Source organism: Canis lupus, chromosome 9, assembly GCF_011100685.1.
Source record: "Canis lupus familiaris isolate Mischka breed German Shepherd chromosome 9, alternate assembly UU_Cfam_GSD_1.0, whole genome shotgun sequence".
NCBI lineage: Eukaryota > Metazoa > Chordata > Mammalia > Carnivora > Canidae > Canis > Canis lupus.
This window is the reverse complement of record NC_049230.1, coordinates 22,120,045-22,140,722: the sequence shown is the minus strand read 5'-3', so window position 1 is coordinate 22,140,722 and position 20,678 is coordinate 22,120,045. Positions and strand designations below refer to the sequence as shown.

The 20,678-nt window shown below is 50.8% G+C and overlaps 1 protein-coding gene and 2 long non-coding RNA genes across 6 annotated transcripts in view; 2 read left to right on the top strand and 1 right to left on the bottom strand.

Annotated features, from left to right (window-relative positions):
* The window catches only part of LOC111097355, a 20,152-nt gene extending 17,424 nt beyond the window's left edge, over window positions 1–2,728 (top strand). The window contains exon 3 of one of the 2 annotated variants that reach the window (XR_005364391.1): window positions 2,669–2,728. This is a non-coding gene — a long non-coding RNA (uncharacterized LOC111097355). Of the gene's footprint in view, window positions 1–2,658 lie in introns of both variants that reach the window. The other variant, XR_005364392.1, reaches the window with a different exon arrangement.
* LOC106559289 lies at window positions 2,712–11,339 on the bottom strand. Of its 3 annotated transcripts, none has more exons than XR_005364389.1 (4): window positions 10,934–11,339; window positions 6,388–9,548; window positions 6,187–6,288; window positions 2,712–4,884 (listed from the first exon to the last, which is right to left on the bottom strand). It is a non-coding gene; the product is annotated as an uncharacterized LOC106559289 (long non-coding RNA). The 3 variants fall into 3 exon arrangements; XR_005364388.1 differs by lacking the exon at window positions 10,934–11,339 and having other exon boundaries at window positions 4,218–4,884; window positions 6,388–6,770; window positions 9,386–10,327; XR_005364390.1 differs by lacking the exon at window positions 10,934–11,339 and having other exon boundaries at window positions 4,218–4,884; window positions 6,187–6,354; window positions 9,386–10,359.
* On the top strand, window positions 8,432–20,678 carry IGFBP4 (insulin like growth factor binding protein 4). Its single transcript, XM_038547380.1, has 4 exons — window positions 8,432–8,814; window positions 16,375–16,532; window positions 17,277–17,411; window positions 19,412–20,678. Exons 1-4 carry the CDS (start codon window positions 8,466–8,468, stop codon window positions 19,544–19,546), a joined length of 777 nt encoding a protein of 258 aa, XP_038403308.1. The 5' UTR covers window positions 8,432–8,465; the 3' UTR covers window positions 19,547–20,678.

Genomic DNA, 20,678 nt, shown 5'->3' with positions numbered 1-20,678 from the left:
TAGTTGCATATGACCTTAAGTCAGTCTTTTTACTACCTGGAGCACCATCTATACAATGGATTTATAGGGTTACCATGGTGATAATAATAATAAAGCCTGGCATGGTTGAGCCTTACTCTGTGGCAGGCACTGTGCTAAGTGCCTCTCTGCATACAGAGAAGTTCTCTCTGTAGGTTCTCATACAGCCCTATTAGGCTGGGCTGCCATTAGCCCTCCTTTACAACTGAGGGTATTTAAGGATAAGAGGGAGGATGTCACTTGGCCAAAGTCACAGAGCTAGTAAATGTCAAATCCAGGTTTTAGTGTAGGCATTTTGGTTCCAGATTATTTTTAAAAAGATTTTATTTATTTATTTATTCATGAGACACACAGAGAGAGGCAGAGACAGTCAGAGGGAGAAGCAAGATCCCTGTGGGTAGCCTGATGTGGGACTCAATTCCAGGACCTCGATTTCAGGGTCATACCCTGAACTGAAGGCAGATGCTCATCTACTGAGCCACCTAGGCATCCCTGGCTCCAGGTTCTTAATCTCACTCACTTGGCTGGTCATGACTAATGACCAACCCTGGGCACTTACTATGTAGCAGGCATCAATGCAAGTTTTTTACACAGATTCATTCATGTAATCTTTATAGCCACTCTGTATAATGGTCACTTAATGTGAAAGATGAGGATACTGAGGCATAGAGAGGTGTGCTAACTTATCCTAAACCTACTGCCAAGAATCCAGTCCAGCCAGGCTACTTGAGAGCCAGCATTCTTTAAAAAAATAAAAAAAAGTTTTTTCTTAAAAAAGTTAAAGTAGGGCAGCCTGGGTGGCTCAGCGGTTTAGCGCCGCCTTCAGCCCAGGGCCTGATCCTGGAGACCCAGGAACCAGTCCCACGTCAGGATCCCTGCATGGAGCCTGCTTCTCCCTCTGCCTATGTCTCTCTGTCTGTCTCTCTGTCTCTCGTGAATAAATAAATAAAATCTTAAAAAAAAAATTTAAAGTAATAAAAGTAAAGTACATACAGAATGGTGCAGAAAAAAGAAATGTTTAGCTCAATGAATGTTCATATGGTAAATATACCATGTAACTAAATAAAAACATCACCTATACCCCATGAGGCCCTTTCTAAGTGACTACTTCCACCACTCATCCCAAAAGTAACTCTATCCTGATTTCTAAAACCATAGATTAGTTTTGCCTGTTTTTGAATTCTATGTAAATGGAATCCTACAATAGTAATCTTTTGCTCAATCTATAATTTCTTTTTTTTTTAAAGACTTATTTATTTATTCATTCAGAGAGAGCGAAGAGAGAGGCAGAGACAGGCAGAGGGAGAAGCAGGCTCCATGCAGGAAGCCTGATGTGGGACTCGATCCTGGGTCTCCAGGATCACACCCCAGGCTGCAGGCAGCGCTAAACCGCTGCGCCACCAGGGCTGCCCTATAATTTCTCTATGTTGTTGGTATAGCAATATTTATTAAACTATAGGTTTATTAATTCTACTATTGATCCCAGTGTTTGGCTATTCTGAATAATGCTGCTATGAACACTCATATATGTGTTTTGGAATACACACATGCACACACACACACATTTCTAATGGGTATATATCTCAGGGTGGAATTGTTGGTTGTTTCCAAGCAGTTGCACAAATTTGTTTTCTTACAGGCATTATATGAAAGTCCCCTTACTCCACACTTAGCACTACCAGTATTTAAACTTTTTAAAAGAAGATTTTATTTATCTATTCATGAGAAATATAGAGATAGAGAGAGAAGGAGGTTCCCCACAGGGAGCCCGATGCAGGACACGATCCCAGGACCCTGGGATCATGACCCCGAGCTGAAGGCAGACGCTCAACCACTGAGCCACCCAGGTGCCCAGTATTTAAATTTTTTATCAATCTGGTGGACATAAAGTGATATCTCAGAATGTTTTTCCATATCTATTTGTTAAATGAGGTAAAAGCAAGCACTCTGTAAACTTGTCATCACAACCCTTTGAGGTAGGTGTGGTATCATTCCCATTTTGCAGACGAGGAATGGAGGTCACAGTTGCTCCTTTTCTCTTTCCTCTCTTGCAATCCACTCACCTTTCCTGGAGGCCCCTTCCCCACTTTTCCTCAGTGGGGTTGGGATGCCTGGTTACCACCAAGTTTGGGAGGCCCCTCCGACCAGGATGTTCTCCTGGGTAAGGAAAAGAGGAAGGCTTGGCTGAAGTGGACAGGGGTGAGGAGGACAGAAAGGATGAGACAGAAAGATTGGAGTGAGGAGATTCTGGCTCTTGGCATGGGATGAGGGGGCTGGAAGAGAGGTCTCGGAATATAGAGGAGGCATGACTGGGGAAATTTGTGAACTCCTAATGCTGGTGTGGAAAGAGAAGCTGTGTAGCCAGGGAATAAGAGACCACATGTATCTGGATGTTGGGGGTTTCTCTGGACCCCAGGGCCTCTTTCTTGGGTTTTGCTAAGTCTGAGGATTCCTCTGTGGGGCCTTTCTAAGCTTAGAGCCATTTTTAGGGTGGGTTAGCAGTCCCTTGGTAGAGTCTCTTTGGATCTAACTTTCTTTCTTTCTTTCTTTCTTTCTTTCTTTCTTTCTTTCTTTCTTTCTTTCTTTCTTTCTTTCTTTCTTTCTTTCTTTCTTTCTTTCTTTCTTTCTTTCTTTCATGAGAGACACACAGAGAGAGACAGAGACACAGGCACAGGGAGAAGCAGGTGCCATGCAGGAAGCCTGACGTGGGACTCGATCCCGGAACTCTGGGATCACTCCCTGAGCCAAAGGCAGACACTCAACTGCTGAGCCACCCAGGCGTCCTATCTTTGGAATTTTCTAAAGGTAAGTAGTACTCTGTTCTCCAGGGTTGGGGGAGTAGGAGACAGGCCCTAGAGGTCCTCCAGGGAATGTGGGTGAAGAACATGGGGTCTACTCTGATTCTGGGCTTTTTATCTATCAGGCCAAGAGGTATCCTGGCAAGCAGGTACCCTGCTCTTGGACTCAACAACTGTTAGGGGAGGCAGGGCAAATAATTTCCCCTTCCTAACATTTGTCACTCTCCTCCCAGACTCCCCTCTGCATCTGTACTTTTGCAAGTGTCATCTGCATAGATTCTCCCAGGGTGTACTTCCTTCTCCCACCCCCACCTTCCTTGAGCCCTTAGCTCATTGCTCACTGGTAATGCTCTGGCAGCAGAGGCAGCATGGCTCAGGGCATAAGTCTGTAGCAGGTAGTAAATATATTTAGCTAAAGTCTTGGCTCTATTAGTTAACTAGCTGTATGGCCTTGAGTGAACCTTGTCACCTTTCTAGGCAGTGACAGAACTCTCAGAGGACCTAACATCATTCACTTGGCTTGTCTCCTACACAGGCTTTGGCCAATGAGAAAGAGATTCCATGGGTGCCAATTGGCTTAGAAACAGTGCAAACTCTGGAGTGTTGGGAGCCATGCTGGCATGGGTTTAGGACCATGCAGAAAACTTTCAAAGGTTCTAGATTCCCAGACTGCCCAAGCTGGAAGGGGGTTCACAATTCAATGAGTCCCCCCCCCCCCCCCCCATTTACAGATAGTAAAATTGAAGCCAAGGAAGGGGAAGTGACCACAAAGCTGGCAAGTAGCAGAGCTGGTTGGACTGGAGATATGAAACTGGATCCCAGCCAGCCCAACTGCAGATGGGCTCTCCTCTCCTCTCTGCATCCTCTGTCTGGGTGTTCATTTCTGGTGCCACATGTCCTGATGGAAGGATCCAGCTCTAGCCTCTGAGCCAGACTTCCCTTTGCACTGTGGGGTCTCTAAGGAGATCCTATCTCTCCTGATCTGTTCTCTCCAAGTATGGGGCCCTGGTGCACAAGGAGGCAGCTATATTGATGTGCCATTTCTCAGCCCACACCTGGAGCCACTATGGAGGATACTCTACTTGGGGTCCAGGCATCAGCAGACATGGAGGGTGGTTGAGCCCCCCTACTCAATGCAGGCATAGTGGGAAGTCCAGGGATAGTCCTCATGAGATTGTTGTGAAGTACACGAGTGAAGCACTTAGGACTGTATCCATCCAGCATATGGCCCGTGCTCATTAAGTGTTAACTTTCCTTATTATGTGTATTTTGCCTACTCTGTCAGACAAGAGTTTTTAGGGCAAGCCCACAAGGGCAGGACTATCAATTCTCTAAGAAGCCCAGACTGAACCCAGTAGAGGTTTATTTATTTTTTATTTTTTAAAATATTTTATTTATTTATTCATAGACACAGAGAGAGGCAGAGACACAGGCAGAGGGAGAAGCAGGCTCCACGCAGGAAGCCCGACGCGGGACCCCATCCCAGGTCTCCAGGATCACACCCCAGGCTGCAGGCGGCGCCAAACTGCTGTGCCACCGGGGCTGCCCCCCAATAGAGGTTTAAAACTGGATCAACAAGGGAGCTAATTAGACTCTAAGCAACAAGCCCACGAGGGTGTGGGCTGGAAGAAGCGGCTGGGGAGTGGAGACTTTTCTCACTTCTCCATCAGGAGCATCTTCCTGGCGTCCTGGGTGCCCAGGGGCTTAGGGACAGACAAGGGTGCCAGGGGGAGGTAGAGATTCTTTCCCTTTTTCTTTTTTTTAAAGTTGATTTTTTAGTAACCCAGCGTGGGGCTGGAACTCCCAACCCCGAGATCAAGAGTCACATCTTGATCACATTGAGCCAGCCTGGTGCCCCACAGAGGTTCCTTTTCTGGTAGAGCCCTGGGCTGGAAAAGATGAGTGGGGGGGAGGGCCATGTTTCTGCCCCTGGGGACTCCAGGAGGTGCTCTCAGTCCTCAAGGGGGCAGCGATCAGGTGAAGAAAACCAATGAGCATCATCTGCATCCAATTTCTCCAGTTCCAGAATCCTTTCTTATCCATTATCTCATTTTCTCTTGCAGTCATCCTGTGGGGTAATCCAATGAGAAAGTGATTCCATGGGTGGAATCACTCTCTTTTAAAATTTTATTTTTAGGGATGCCTGGGTAGCTCTGGTTGAGCATCTGCCTTCAGCCCAGGGCATGATCCTGGAGTCCCAGGATCGAGCCCCACATTGGGCTCCCTGTGGGAAGCCTGCTTCTCTCCCTACCTGTGTCTCTGCCTCTCTCTCTCTCTCTCTCTGTGTCTCTGATGAATGAATAAATAAACTCTTTAAAAAATTAAAAAAAATTATTATATGCTTTCAGGGTTAAATTTTTAAAGTCATATCTTTGTTTCAAGAGCATGTAAAAACCACTGAAGAACTGAATTCAGAATTTTGGTGTTTTTTTTCCTCCTTTTTAAAATAGAGGATGAAATGACCTTTCAAGACATTAAGTGGGTATCCAAGGTCACACAGCTCTTAAGAGGCTGTGCTGCAACTTGAACCCAGGTCGACTCCAAATCCTATGCCTTTTATGTAGCCTCTCCTGGACACCAGTATGCCCAGGCAGGACACTAAACTCGGTCCTCTGAGGGTCTCCAGTCTGCTGGGGGGAACAGAGGTCCTGGCACTGGGAGCTCTCCAGCTCTGCGGAGAATTATATTTTCCAACAGGGTAGGGTAGGAAGGAATAAATGCTAAGTGCCCACTGTAGGCTGGGGGATTTGCACAAGCTACTTTCTTTCTCCCCTTCTCACCTTCTTTCTTTATCACAAAGCCCCATTTTCCAGGTAAAGAGAGTGAAGCTCAGAGAAACTTGTTTCAGGTTCCCCAGTGAGTCCAGTGGCAAAGGTGGGATTAGCATCCAGGTGGACCTGATGCTAGTACCTGTGCTTTTTCCTCTAAGCATGGAAGATGATTGGTTCATGAGTCACCTTCCCCATGAAGTCTTCCCATGCCTTGGATGTAGAACTGATTACTTGTGCCTCTGGGTCCCCACAATGCCCTATATGGCACCTCCCAGGGCACCTGCACACTTCTTAGATTCATTTTTTTTGTATGCCTCTTTCCCCTCAGTAGGCAGTGAGCTTCTTGAAGACAGAGAGTGATCTTGGCCCTCTCTGTGTCCTTAGTATGTAGCACAAAGCCTGCATACAATCAGTGTCCAGTAAATATGTGTTGCATGGATGGTGGGGTGCTTGGATGGCCTACTTATTTCTGTTTTCCTGCTTCATTGAGACAGTGATGTTGGGGGACAGATGGGCACCAGCAGATGGATGAAGGATACTGGGGTAGAGGTCTGGGTACCTGTCTTACCTGGAACCTTTCCCGAATTTCCCACACTCACCTGCACTCATGCTCCGGCTCCAGGTTCTTTGTCTTCAGCCCAACCTCTCCTGGCACTCCTTCCTCCATGTCTCAGCACCTGTAGCTCTCCTAGGTTTGCTGTCTATGAGGCAAGTCTGGCATTGGTATCAGAATCATCCTTTCTGGTCCCGTTTTACTCTCACAAGAGCTTCAAGAGGCAGGATAGACAGAGATGACCTACCTCTATTTTATGGTTCAGGACATTCAAGCTCCAAGGAGCGGCGTCCAAGTTCATACAATAAGCTGATGGCAGAACTGGGTTCAGTGATGATAGAGGGGGATAGGGCTGGGGGAAGTTTTCTGAATCAGGAACAGGCTGGGCTTTCCACAGGGATATGAGGAATCTGGTTCTGGCTCTGTTTGCCCTACTCCAAGATGGAGAGACCCCAGTACGTCTCTGAGACAGCAGGGAGAGAATCCCAGAATCTTGTCACTGGTCAGAACTCTCCAGACCTTCTGCAGTCTCGATGATTGCCAGTAGGTGCCGTCAGTTTGCAACTTTTTGATTCTGTCCCTACAAGTTCAGCTAGCTGCTCTGCTCTTCCTCCTCTCACCTGGACAAGTCTACACTTGGAGAAAGTAGGAAAGGGCCTAATTACTGTGAGACTGAAAGACTGCTGCCCTGGGAGAGGAAGCTGGAAGGAGGAAAACGGTCTCTGATCTGCACTTTTGCTTGGCTGCCTTGCTGCTTTCTAGGCTAAGCCAAGCCAAGCCAAGCCAAGTCAAGCCAAAAGAAAAAAAAAAAAAAATCCACAGTGGGTCACGGATTGTGCCCTGACAGGCACTCTTACCCTGAAACCAGCTCCAGGACAGAGAAACCTTTGTGGGGAAGGATGATGAGTACCTGGGGGACCAGAGAGAGATCCTAGGAGATGGATCCCTGCTCAAATGTTACTCTAGGGTCCCTCTGGATCCCAGCAGGACTGAGGCAAGAGTGGGGTAAACAGGTACCAACCAATAGGATCTCACAGAGGGCCTAGCCAGCCGACATACTAGCCCAAATAGCAACGGCTGGCTGAATTAGAAAAAGGCATCCCTACCTCGAAATGCTTGACTGCCATCTGCTGGAAAACTGTCATAACAGCTACACAAACCTACCATGACTACAAGAGAAATGGTGCCCCCTGGAGTTGTGCGATGCACAGTTTGCACACTGAGAGTGACAATCTCCCTAGCCAATCCTCCTCTGGGAGGGAGTCGGGCAGTAGAGGCAAACATCCAGGTAGGAAGAAGAGGCTGGGCACCTCCTTCTCCAGCTCAGTTGATTCAGTTTTCAGGAAGGCAGAATGGACCAGGACCCAGATGAGCCCTGAGGAGCCAGGGCGCGTGCTTCGCGGGTGGGTGGCTGGGGGAAGGAGTTGGAAGGGCAAGTGGGAAGAGAACCTAACTTCTTAGGGCCATCAGGCCCTTCTGGGTCCCTCGATAGGTGCTTGCTTCCCTTTCCCCACTTCACTCGACTTGGTCTCCAGTGGTTGGGACTGGAAGCACGAAGGAGGGTGGAAAGGACTCGGGCCAGGGAGACTGAATCCGCCGAACTAGCAGTCCCGGCTAGGAGGTCGCGTTCTTGGGGGTGGGGTGGGGGCGGGGCTGCAGCCGCCCCGGCGGGGTAGGGAAGGAATCCTCCAAGGTCGGGGGAGGGGGCCAAAGAACAGCCCCTTGGCGTCTCCTCTTCCTTTCCCTCCCCTCCCAGGCTCCGGTTCAGAGGCGCTTTCGGCGCCTGCCACGGCTTCCAAACTGCGCCGCTTCCTTCTGCGGCAGAAAAGGACTTTCAGATGTTATAGCGGCGGCGGCGGCGGCGGCGGCGGCGACTCAGGACAGCGCCCCCTCCCCCTAACGGCCGCCTCTCCCTCTCCCCCCCGGCGCCCCCGCTCCCCCACCTCTGGGAAGGCGCTGGGGGTGTGGCCAGGGGCCGGTATAAAGTCCGGGGGAGCCGGTCCCGGGCAGCCGCTCAGCCCCCTGCCCCCCCGCCGCCCGCCGCCAGGGCCGGGCCGAGGATGCGGCGCAGCGCCTCGGCGGCCAGGCTCGCTCCCCTCCAGCCCGCTTGCTAACTTCCCTGGCTCGGTCCCTGTCCGCCAGCGGGGCCGCCCCGTCTCCCCGCGCCCTCCGGGTCGAGTCCTCCAGGAGCGCCGGGCGCTGTCGCCGCGTGTCCCTGCCGCCAGTCTGAGCGCGGGCTCTCCCTCTCCCTCTCCGCTCCCGCGCCCCGCGCCCGCGCCCGCGCCCGCGTCCGCGCCCGCGCCCGCGCCCCGTCCTAGCTCGGTCATGCTGCCCCTCTGCCTCGTGGCCGCGCTGCTGCTGGCCGCCGGGCCCGGGCCGAGCCTGGGCGACGAAGCCATCCACTGCCCGTCCTGCTCCGAGGAGAAGCTGGCGCGCTGCCGCCCCCCCGTGGGCTGCGAGGAGCTGGTGCGGGAGCCGGGCTGCGGCTGTTGCGCCACTTGCGCCCTGGGCAAGGGGATGCCCTGCGGGGTGTATACCCCTCGCTGCGGCTCGGGCCTGCGCTGCTACCCGCCCCGGGGGGTGGAGAAGCCCCTGCACACGCTGATGCACGGGCAAGGCGTGTGCATGGAGCTGTCGGAGATCGAGGCCATCCAGGAGAGCCTGCAGCCCTCTGGTAAGGTGCCCCTGTCCTTGCATGCCCTCTCTAGTGTTCTCTCCTCCTAGAAGCCCCTTCCCCATTCAGGCTGTCTGGGAAAGCCCTTGAAAATCTCCCGTGAATTAAAGAGAAGGCAGGTACCTGGCAGGGTGGACTGGCATGGGACAGGCTCACCCACTGAAACTGCTATTGAGTCCCTAGCAGCCTGTTGCCACCAGCAAGGAAGATTTTGTCCCAGCCTTCCATCTCAAACCTCCCAGAGGTGCCTATTTGGGAAGAGAGGGCTCAATGGTAGCCCCGGCTGATGGTGCACGAGTGGAACACTACCTGACCTGGTCCAGCCAGCAGCCTGCAAGTGAGCCGCTTAGGGTCAGATAACTAGAGGATGGGGATGGTGGTGGTGGTGGCTTTCTGTTCTTGATCCTGGAACTCCCCTCATCCTGGCCACAGGTGAAACCCCAGGGGTTTAAGAAGCCAGGACTTGGCCTTTTGACATTGAGGTGGGGTGGAGTGGGACATGCCGATCAGAGGGGCTTTGGTGGTGAGGAGCATCGACACTGCCCCTCCCCAAAGCCCCTGGGTAGCTCACCTTGCTGTTTGAGAGGCACTGGGGAGACAGAGGTCTCTCTGTCAGGCCTGGGCGCCTCATCCTGCCCTGGTACACGGGCACCCCGTTCCTCTTTCCTGGCAGGTGTCGTCTGAGGTGGCAGAAGAGAAGCAAGTCTTGGCTCCTGGCCCAGCGCTATAGAAACCTAACGGGTGTGGGATAGGGAGTAAAGAAAGGAGAGAGAGGAAGAGGGGGAGGCGGGAGAAGGGGCGGGGGAGAGACGAGGGAGAGGGAGAGGGAGAGGGAGAGAGAGAGGAAGAGGGAGAGGTTTAGAAGGCCCTTTGCCCTAAACTCATTCTTACACTTTCTCTTTTTCCATTTCTCAGTGAGCCTCTCAGATTCTCCTTAGAATCGCTCTCAGTCTTTCATACTTTCTTATTCTTTTGTTATTTCCTGCTGTGTCTCTCAATCTCTAGTTTCACTACCAGCATTCCGGAGCTCTCCTTTCCTCAGTGTCTTTGGCCTGTTATCAGTTTCTCTTTCTCTTGTTCCCTTTCTGCTTTTGTGGTCCCACTTCTCTCACTTTCTCTTCAGCCCCTTTCTGTGGCTTTTTCTCCACGTCTCTGTCATTGTTTCTCTTTCTGCCTTTGTTCCTGTCTTTCTCTGTTACTTTTGGAATCTCTCTCTCTGTCAGCCTTTCTGCATCTCTGCCTCTGTTTCTTGTTCCCTCTCTGACTCTGTTTTGCTCTCCCTGTGCCTCTGTCTGTGTCTGTCTCTTTTCCTGGGGCTTGAAGCTTCCATTGTTGCAGTCCGGATGCTGGGACTCTGGCCCCAAGCTTCCTGCCCTGGGTCCCAGACCGTTCCACTTCCTCAATCCTCTGCAGCTTGTTAGCGGAGGAAAGCAGGATGCAGGGAAAACAGGAAGGACGTGGACCCCAGGGGTCTGGGCCTCAGGCCTCTCTGCCCTTCCTGTCCCTAGGCAGTGAGAGATGGGTCAGCAGAAAACATTCTAGGAGAAATGCCAGTCTGGCACCCGGCACATCTGGGAATCAGGGGGGCTGGAGGAGAGGGCATCTTGAGGGAGTAAGGCCTTGATCCTGGGGCACAGATGCCAGTGCCTGTGGGAGGGGAGGAGCACTGGTACCAGACCAGATTGGGAGTGAGGGCTGAGCCCTTGGGCTCCCTGAGTATAATGGGACCTCTTTCCCTTCGTATCTCCATCCTCCACCGGCCAATGGGTATGTATCCGGTATCAGATTAGGATGAGTGCTAGCCTTCTCCTCTCCCAGTATATGAACTTGGGGCAGAAGAGCCCTCAGAGGGTCTTAAGCACCCCTTCCTCCCTGGATGGGTAGGAGCACATCATCCTATAGTGGAGAAAAATCTAATCCCCTAGGGGCTTTGGGGGAAATGGTATGAAGTTTGTGATTGTCCCGTGTACATCATGTAAATCGGCCTTTATATCCTCTTGGGATTACAGGGTCCATATCTCTAACACCCACCTCTCCCTCCTTGCCTGTCCTCCACCCATGCAGGGTATGCAGAGGGAAAGGGCAAGCCTGCAGAATCCTGGGGAAACTAGGTACCTACTCGGCAAGCTGTGTCCATGCCTTCTCATCTCCTAGTCATCACAGAAGCATCCCCCACACCATGTGAAAGGTGCCCCCTAGAATTGTACAACAGCCCTGCAGGGTCTCTGGTGAGACAAGATGGCCAGAGGTCAGGGCTTATCCCTGCTATTCTTTCTAGCCTTCCACTGTCCCTCCTGGTCCCAAGGCTTAGACTCCTCTTGCCTTGGGAATAGTTTGGCAGAGGGTATCCGGCTTCTCTTTCTGCCTTTTCCTCTTATAGCTAAACTTCAGCAGGTGACTGGGGGAGGGCAGCCAATTGGCATGCCCCTTCCCTTGGCCTTGCTATGTCCAGCTGCCTACTGAGGGGTTTCCTCCTTCCATATTAAGCCTCTGCCCCCCTAACCTTCCCATACCCCTGCTGTCCCAGCTTTCTGAGCCAGAAAAGGTTGTGGATTAACACTGCTCAGGCCCCCAGAGGTGGGGGTGGGGTGGGACACATGCGTCAGAAGTCCACAATTCTGCATCAGTGGACTGACCCTTGACTCTTGGAATCTGGGGGAGTGGACAGTGGGAAGATCAGTGTTTGGACTGGGGAGCTCCTAAACTGTGCTCTTGGGTCTCTCTGGGACAGGGTTAGGGAACAGACAGACTGGGTTAATTTTTAGTCAACGCAGCAAATATTGTCCCCTTTACTTCAGTACTGGGAATCCAGTCATGTCATGGGAACAAGGCCTTCCCAGAAATTCTGTGCCTTGGGGGAGGCGGGGGGGAGGAGCATGGCTGCTTAACATTTTTTCTTTAGTATTGGCAAAGCCAGAATTATTGGTGCCTCGGGTATCAGGAGTCTTTCCATTTAAAGACATAGGAGCTGCAGGGATAAGTCTGTCCTCCTTCCCCTCCACCCAGTCTACTGGCATTTTCTCATCTATGTAATGGAGATGACAACGGGACTTGCCTCACAGACTTGGGGTGTCTGGCATGGAGTAAGAGCTCTGTCAGTTGGAGCCATCATGAGGAGGGTGATGAAGAAGCTGAGGAGATTTCAGTTGACGCTTAAATCCTCCTCTGATGTTGGGACTTTGAGGGGCATTAGGGCAACTGAGCAAAGTAGGGGGAACATTCAAGGGAGTTGAGAGGGGTAGGGAGGAACTCAGTGCTTCTTGCTCTTATAAATATGGAAAGGACAGGCCAGCTTTCCTTCAGTCTGAGGCTGGCAGCATGGCACAATGGTGAGGGGGATGTCCTGTGACCCAGACCTTAAAGAACGGCCTGGGTACCTGGCATGAGTGATCTTTGTTTCTCTAGGCAGAGTCCAGGGGAAGAAAGAAAGAAAAGGCCTTTCTTGTAGGGTAGGGGGATGAGCCTCCAAATTGTGGCTGAAACACCTGTGTCTGGGTGGCTGGGACCACCCACCTTACAGCTTCACCTGAGGTGTCTTGAAGGGGACTGGGGTTGAGGAGGAATCATGGGGTTGAAATCAGGCTGCCAGAAAGAGGAAATCCTCTAGCTTTGACCATGAACTTTTCAGCCAGTGGTGCTTTTCTTTCTCTGGGCACCTTACCCTCAGTTGCTAGAGCAAAGACCAGGGTTTGCCTTTAGCTGCATATTGTTGGCCCAACTCGGAGCAGGGGCTGGAGGAGATGATCTGGCTTATGTGGAAGCCCCACCCCCTAAATAAGCCTTTTGGAAGTCAGAAAGCCAGATCTTTCAGGGGCTAGGTATGACTCTGGGGGGACCCAGAGGGACTGGGGTCTTTCCAGAGGCACCCCCCTGGGTGAGCAGTACCAGGTGGCTGGAATTCCTGAGTAAGCAGGGAAGTAGCAAGTATTTAGCCAGTTTTGGAGATGGGTAGGTTAACATTTTCAGAGGCCCAAAGCTGCGACCCTCACCCTCCCAAACCCAGAGCCTGGGGGTGGATCCTGGGTGGATCCTTAGTCGGCCTGTTAAGCAAGGCTGGGCAAGGAAAAGTTACAGATTAAATGGAAAGTCAACAAGTTATGGTGCAGGCAGTGTGCCCTGCCCTGGGTCTGTGTCTCTCCCTGGGGCAGGGTCAGAGTGCCTGAGTGCATGTGGGTGTGCATGTGGGGACCAGTGTGTGCTTGGACACGTGATTGTTTGTATATGTTTGTGGTTCTTGAGTCCTGGCCTGTGTCTGAGTGGGCAGATATGGGTATAGTCTGTGTACCTATGTCTCCATGAGAGTAAGTAAGCAGCTATTCTCTCTATCTGGTGTATTCTTCTCGAAAGCTTAGACACGAGTCAGGGACAGACCGGGACCAGATCTGGAGAGTGGCAGAGCAGCTGGGAGTTGGCATGCTTGGTGTTAATGAAGGATCGAACTCTTCCGTGGAGTGCCCTTTTGGTGGGGTGAAGCAGTCTGGCCTCAGGCAAGAGGGGTCCAAGTATGGCATTGATGAGTATCTGGACTCAAATATGTGTGTTTTGGAGGCTTGTAGGATTCTTCAGTTCTTCAAAAAATAAAAAAGGAAGCTTGCCTAACAACAACAAAAAAAGTGGGGAAACCAAGGAGGGGGAGGCCGGGCATGCTGCCTGCTTAGCTTTCCCCAGATAATCCCCTCAGTGTGTCATGGGGCCCTACCCACACAAGAGTATAAACTATGCTTCCAGCCTTGCCCTGTGGCCCATGCAGCTCCAGGTTTCAGTGAGCCAACCCAGTTGTCCTTTTTTTTTTTTTTAATATTTTATTTATTTAATAAGAGAGAGAGAAAGAGAATGTGCATGCAAGCAGAAGAAGAGGGAGAGGGAGAGAGAGAACCCCAAGCAGACTATGTGCTCAGCGCAGAGCCTGACTTGGGGCTTGATCTCACAACCCTGAGATCATAACCTGAGCCAAAACCAAAAGCTGGACATTCAACCAACTGAGCTACCCAGGCACCCTCTCCTTGTCCTCCTTAATGATACTCCTGAATTAAGAGATAAACATTCTATATATCCATTAATAAACCCCCAAGTGTTAGTCATTTGTGAACTTCAACTCTTAGAAACTCAAGGTTGGAAAGCCTAGTTGCAGTTAAATTTCTACTCCAGGTCTCTCTAGGTTCTTGAGCCCTTTACCACCCTGCTGGGTCACACTTCCAGGATGGGAGGTTCTCTACTTCCGATTGTTAGAAAGCTCATCTTTCTCAAACCTAAGAACATTCTGCCAACTTACCAAAGGAACAAGTGTCACTGGGAGAAGTAGTGCTTCCCTTTATGGTTGTGAAAGGAAAAGCAAACTCAAAGGAAAGACCAAAATTTTTCTCAGGTTTCAAGAGTGCCCCTCAAATTAGCATCATGGGCTGTGGCAAATGAGTCCTTTTGATCCCTTCCAGTCTTTTCTGGGTAGAATGTTGATGCTTTTGTTCATGTTCCAGCTTAGCCTCTGTTGTTCCAGGATTTAGCTCTAATTCCTTTAGGTCTTCCATTTCCTCTTCCTCTCCATTATCTACCTCCAGCCTACACCCCTGCAACCCTGTGACCTCATCCAAAAGTCTTATGGTATTGTGCAAGGTGGATGCAGGGGCAGAGGTCACTGGCCAGTTTGGGCCTTTTGGCCAGAAAGGTTCCTTGGAAGAGTCTACAGGGAAAAGCCTGGATCCTAGATATTTTCTCTGGTTCAGACTGAGGGTTTGGGGTCCATATTTTTTTTTTAAGATTTTATTTATTTATTCACGAGACACACAGAGAGAGAGAGAGAGAGAGAGAGAGAGAGAGACGGGGACATAGGCAGGGGGAAAAGCAGGCTCCCACGGGGAGCCTGATGCAGGACTGAATCCCAGGACCCCAGGATCACTCCCTGAGCCAAAGGCAGATGCTCAGCCACTGAGCCACCCAGGTGCCCCTGGCCCTTCTTCTTATGGTCACCATGACAATCCTAGTCTTCTGAAATTTACTCACATCTTTTGTCACAGGATTAGGAGGTCTTGCTATAGTGCTTTCTCCTTTATTGACCTGTAAGAACTTGATGTTGTCAATGAGACTGGAGTACCCTCCAGACTGTCCTTCTTGGGATGTTAAATATGCAAAAGGATAGATTATATCTATCTGCTCCATTTATTCCTTACCTTTGGTTCTTCTTTCTAAACCAGCCCTCTACTCATGACAACACCTTCTTCCCATCCTTGGTGACTCAATTTTATAAATAACCTTTGGCATGGAATCTTGACAAAGACTTTCTGAAAGTCTAGATTTCTCCTTGCCTGGTTTTCCTGTATCTACTTGCTTCCCCCCACACCACCAGAACTAGGAGAATAAAAAGAGAACTAACCCCCCAACTAACTTTGGCTAGACGGAAAAATACCATTTGACCCAGAGGCAGCTCTGGGACTGCTGCCATGCATGGAGGAACCTGCTAACTCCTCAGGAAAAAAAAATCCTGACGCAAACCAGATGTAACCTTCTGTCTGGCTGCCAACATCTGGAATGCTGGCAGGGGCTTTGCATTCAGGCCGGCAGGGAGCTGCCAAACCCAAGCATTTTAGAGGTGACTCTGATCTGCAGAGAGGTCTTGCAATCTCTTTCTCCAGCTCAATCCTGTATTCTAGTTTTTGCTGCCTGAAGGTTTGGAGCAGTGGTTACAATTCTGGGACTTCTAGTTTGGGTTGTTCTTGAGTTCAGATATAATCTTCAGGAAATCCCAGGGAGAGTGCACAAGTCCAGCCTCACTACCCCCATCTCCAGTTCCCCAGTGCCCTGGCGCTGGACAATAGACATGGACTTTGAATGGGGTCTAAGATCCAAGGATGGGAGATGTTGAGGTGGGGGAATTGAAGGGAGGTGTGAGGATATTTTCAGTTCTGTGGCCACACAGTGTGTTACACACACACACACACACACACACACACACACACACACTACGGATGCCTGCATGCATGCATACACACCCACTCCCACTCCTTCTCTCCTGTTCAGCTAATGGGGAGAGCCTTTTGGGCCAGATTTCTCATCACTCATGGAAACTCTGATTTTGGCCATGTGGAAGAGGGGCGGCAGAGCCAACAGATCTGGGGATCCCCTGGTTGGCTCAGCCAGATGCTGAAAAGAGCAGGAAAGGAGACAGGAAGAGAGAGCAGATGGAGTGGGGATGGTAGGAGGACCTGAATGGAGGAGGGTGCGAGATCTGGTGGGGAGGCCCCTGCCTGCCTTAGACCTCCCTGCAGGGCCCAGGGGACTCTCCTGCTGTCTGCGCAGCTGCAGCTGATGACTCATCTGAGGGCTGGACTGGGTGGGGTGAGGGACAAGGCGAAGACTTTAAGAGGAATATTCTCCTGAGGAAATCTCAGGAGAGTGGGGAGGAGAGGAGGGTGTTGCTTTCACCCCCCCCACCCTAAGGTACCCTGTTCTCTCCCAGAGCCAGGGTAGAGAGAATCCCCAAGAAGAAAGCAGGTGGGGAGGCTGGGTTGGTATGTTGCCCTGTCTTTTCCCAGTGCTGACCTCTCTCCCATCTCGGCCTGACTGCAGACAAGGATGAGGGTGACCACCCCAACAACAGCTTCAGTCCCTGTAGCGCCCACGACCGCAGGTGCCTGCAGAAGCACTTTGCCAAAATTCGAGACCGCAGCACCAGTGGGGGGAAGATGAAGGTCATCGGGGTGCCTCGGGAGGAAGCTCGGCCCGTGGTGAGGACTTCTGACCTACAAATGCACCTGTGCACAGTCACAACCCACCCTCCCCACACTAGATCTGGACTATGATCATTCAGCAGACATTCTTTGGATGCCTACTGTGTGCAAGACATACCTGGTATACATCCCCAGGACCCAGAGAATCCTCATTCCTTTCCTTGATATTCCTTTCCTGGTCATCAGTCATATACACTGATATAGTTGAAGTGATTGTTAAGTACTGAAATATTTCTGTACTCGTTTGTAAATAGTAAACACCAAGCCACCTGGTGTTTCTTAGCCCTTCTCTTGGCTTCTCCATGCAGAGTCTTTCAGTAACTAAAGGGTTAATGCTGGCCGCAGTAGGGGGCCTGGAGACCCTGCCCCAGCATCTGGCTAATGTCCTTTCTGATGGATGGTTCTAATGGATCTGCGGTTCTAATGGATCCCGCCTGGGTTCCATAAGTTAATTTTATGATGTCAGCTATCCCTTCAGCTTGGAAGTCACTCCATTCCCAACCATCTCCATAGGTTTCCACAACCTCTTTCCCCCACAAAGTCCCTTCCATTCACACCCCTCCTTTTTGGAAGCTCTTTGGCCCAATATTCTCTCTGCAATGTCTTGCTCTGCCCACCAGGGTCCCCTGAATCTACTGGGGCCTGCCCAGCCTCTCGGCTTTCAGTCTTGACTCAACCCCTAGCTTTGGTCTTCCTGCTTCTCTCCTTTCTGCTAAGCATTTTCATTCTCCCTTCCTCCAGCCCCAGGGCTCCTGCCAGAGTGAGCTGCACCGGGCCCTGGAGCGTCTGGCTGCCTCACAGAGCCGCACCCACGAGGACCTCTACATCATCCCCATCCCCAACTGCGACCGCAATGGCAACTTCCACCCGAAGCAGGTGGGTCTTCATCCCTGCCTGTCCTGGCCTTAGCTCTTGGGGCATTACTTGTCTCTCCATAGGGTAGTCCAGGATGGAGATCTCAAGTAGAGGAGAGACCTCTCAACCCAAACCTAACCCCTGGAACCCTCCCCCAGACTTAAAGCCTCAGTTTATTTTGCCCACCACACTCATTTTGGAGATGAGGAAACTGAGGCCCAAAGAGTGAGTTAATGGCAGACCAGCTATCCTGCCTCCCTATCCAGGGCTATTTCCATCACCTCTGGATTCACCATTTAGCACTCCTGCTAACCTCTCTACCTCCCAGCACTCTCTCATTCCCTGTACTGTACTCCATCCTATGAGTAGTTCTTTGCCATAGAATGTTTCTAGTTTCATTTGGAGATAAAGGGTCTAAGTCATAAAGGGTCAAGGAGGAAACTCAGCCTGGCCCTTCCACCAAGCTGAGTAACCAAACCACGTGGGGTACAGCCAGGATGGAGGTGAAGTCAGATCTGACAGCTGGGGATGGGAGCTTGGGATGGGAGCTCTGGATGGAAGCAGAAGAAGGAGTGGAGTAGGAGAGAAAACGTGAATGCAGAAGCTTCCATACTCCTTCATGCAACGTGGGTTCCTCTGATAAGCCCCCCAGGAGGCTAGGATGTTCAGCAAGGTTGGCCTGCCTCAGACCATCTCTGACCCATGAGGGGAGGGCTCACTTGGAGGAGTGGCACATCTGGGCAGAGACTTGTGCTGGGTGTGGCCTGGGGAGTCCTGGCTTGGGTCTTTCTCCAGCTCCTGGTGGGCATAGACACATATATTCTCCCACTCCGTGCTCTACTGACAGATCCACAAAGTGGGCTGCCACTCGACCAGTAGAGGCCTTGATAGGAGAAGGGCTGCCCCCAAGTCTGCAAATCCCAGGATGGCATGAGAGGTTATGGGTGGTGTGCAATGAGTGGAGGACCAGAAAGGGCCCCCCAAACCAGTGCCAAACATACCTGCAAGCTTTATCCCAACACCAATTTCATCCTTGTCCTATTTAAAAAAGATTTTATTTATTTATTTGAGAGACAGAGAGAGAGAGTGAGTGCAGTGAGCTGGGGAGGGGTAGAGGAGGAAGGAGAGAGAATCTCAAGCAGACTCCCTGCTGAGCGGGGAGCCGCATGTAGGGCTCAATGGATCTCACAACTCTGAGATCATCACCTGAGCCAAAACCATGAGTTGGGTGCTCAGCCAACTGAGCCACGCAGGTACCCATTCTTGTTCTAATTCTTTTTTTTTTTAATTTAAAAAAAATTTTTTTTCTTGTTCTAATTCTTAAAAACTTTTTTCCTGGAGTACCTGAGTGGCTTAGTCAGTTAAACATCTGCCTTAGCCTCAGGTCATGATCCCAGGGTCCTGAGATGGAGCCCTACATCAGGCTCCCTGCTCAGTGAGGAGTCTGCTTCTCCTTCTCCCTCTGCTGTTACCCCTGCTTGTGCTCTCTCTCTCTGTCAAATAAATAAATAAAATCCTTTAAAAACACTTTTTTACTCATTAAAAAATTTAATAGATTTTATGTTCTAGAGCAGTTTTAGATTTACAGAAAAGTTGAGTAGAAAGTACAGGATTCACATCTACTTCCTCACCCCTAGGTTTCCATGTTAACATCTTGCATTAGCATGGTACATATGGTACTACAAATTAAAGAACTAATAGTGATACATTATTAACTAAAGTCCACAGTTTATATTAGGGTTCACTCTTTGTGTTGTACAGGTCTATGTGTTTTCTTCCTTCAATTTTTATCCCACTGAAAGTTCTGACACTTGAGCCCTTTATCACTAGACCAATGCTGACCTCTGAGACAACCTTTACTTTTTGGCCAAGATCTCTCTATTCCATGAGCTCAGAGGGTCTGTGCTCATGAAAGAGCCTCTGCCCTCACAGGCCATCTTGAATCAACTATCTGACGTGGGCTGGGCTGGGATTGGGGCAGGCTGCTTGGGAACTGACCTCTCACACCCTTGTCTTGGCAGTGTCACCCGGCCTTAGATGGGCAGCGCGGCAAGTGCTGGTGTGTGGACCGGAAAACAGGAGTGAAGCTTCCAGGGGGCCTGGAGCCAAAAGGGGAGCTGGACTGCCACCAGTTGGCTGACAGCTTCCGCGAGTGAGCCCTGCCAGGAGGCAGGGGGCTCAATGCCCCCTGCCGTCCCCATCCCCTAGAGGCTACAGAGCTGACCTGGAGCCTGGGTCTGAGTCCTGGCTCTGTCTCTGGCCTAGAAGTTTCCCTTTCTGTGGTATGTGTGTGTGTATGTGTGTGTGCACGCACGCATGGGTGTGCCCTTGGGGTGAGCCAAAGCCTAGGGGTGTCTTCTTTGGTCTTAGGTAGCCTGAGACGTCTGAGAGTGGCAATGGGGAGCCCTGGTATGTTTCCAAATTGATCGTGGACTCATTCATTCATTCATTCATTCATCCATTCATCCAGCCGTTCTAAAACATTTATTGACAACATACTACATGCCAGCTCTGGTTTTTTTAGCCCTGGGGGCTCTTATTCTGACTTTCTCTGATTTGGGCATCTGGGGTCATTTCTTATAAGCTGAGCACAAGTTTGGGGAAGAGAAGTCTCTTTTCCAGAATCAGAGGAGGAAAGTAGTCATGTACCTTGACTGTTGTACCTTGTACCATTGTCATTCCCCTCAATTTAGTCAGAGGGTGGAGGCCATAGGGAAAGTGTGGAGTGGCAGATGATTCAATGGGCAGGAGTCCCAGACTCACTCCCAAACTCAAGCCTGCCAGGCTCCCCTTCTTCTCTTCTCTAGGTCCCTCCAGTGGGAAGGACCTATAGAGACAAGCCCACCTTTGGGTCTGGTGTGCCATCTGCTTGGTTGCCTGGCAGCCCAGGCCCTGGTGTGGGGGAGGGAAGAGGGCTAGAAGAAGTCATACAGGACAGAGGGCTGGGGAGCAGGGGCCCATCTCTGAATAGGAAGAAAGAATGCACAGTTGGACTGCATGTGCCTGATGGAGAAGAGGACACACATGCTGGGGGGTAAAGGATTTGCCTGGGGTCCTGCATCCTTCCCTGTTTGTGGTCATAGCCACAAAGTCATCAGGATGACTCCATCCTTCCAGTGGTTCACCGCCTGTGGCTTTGCCTCCCTTCCTATACCTCCCTACTACCCTCCAGGCATTTCTGGTTTGACTGGATAGAAGGAGACTTAGGGACCTACCAGTTGGCCATGATGTCTTGTCTTTTTTTTTTTTTTTTTAACAAAACAGAACAAAACAAAACAAAAAAACCTA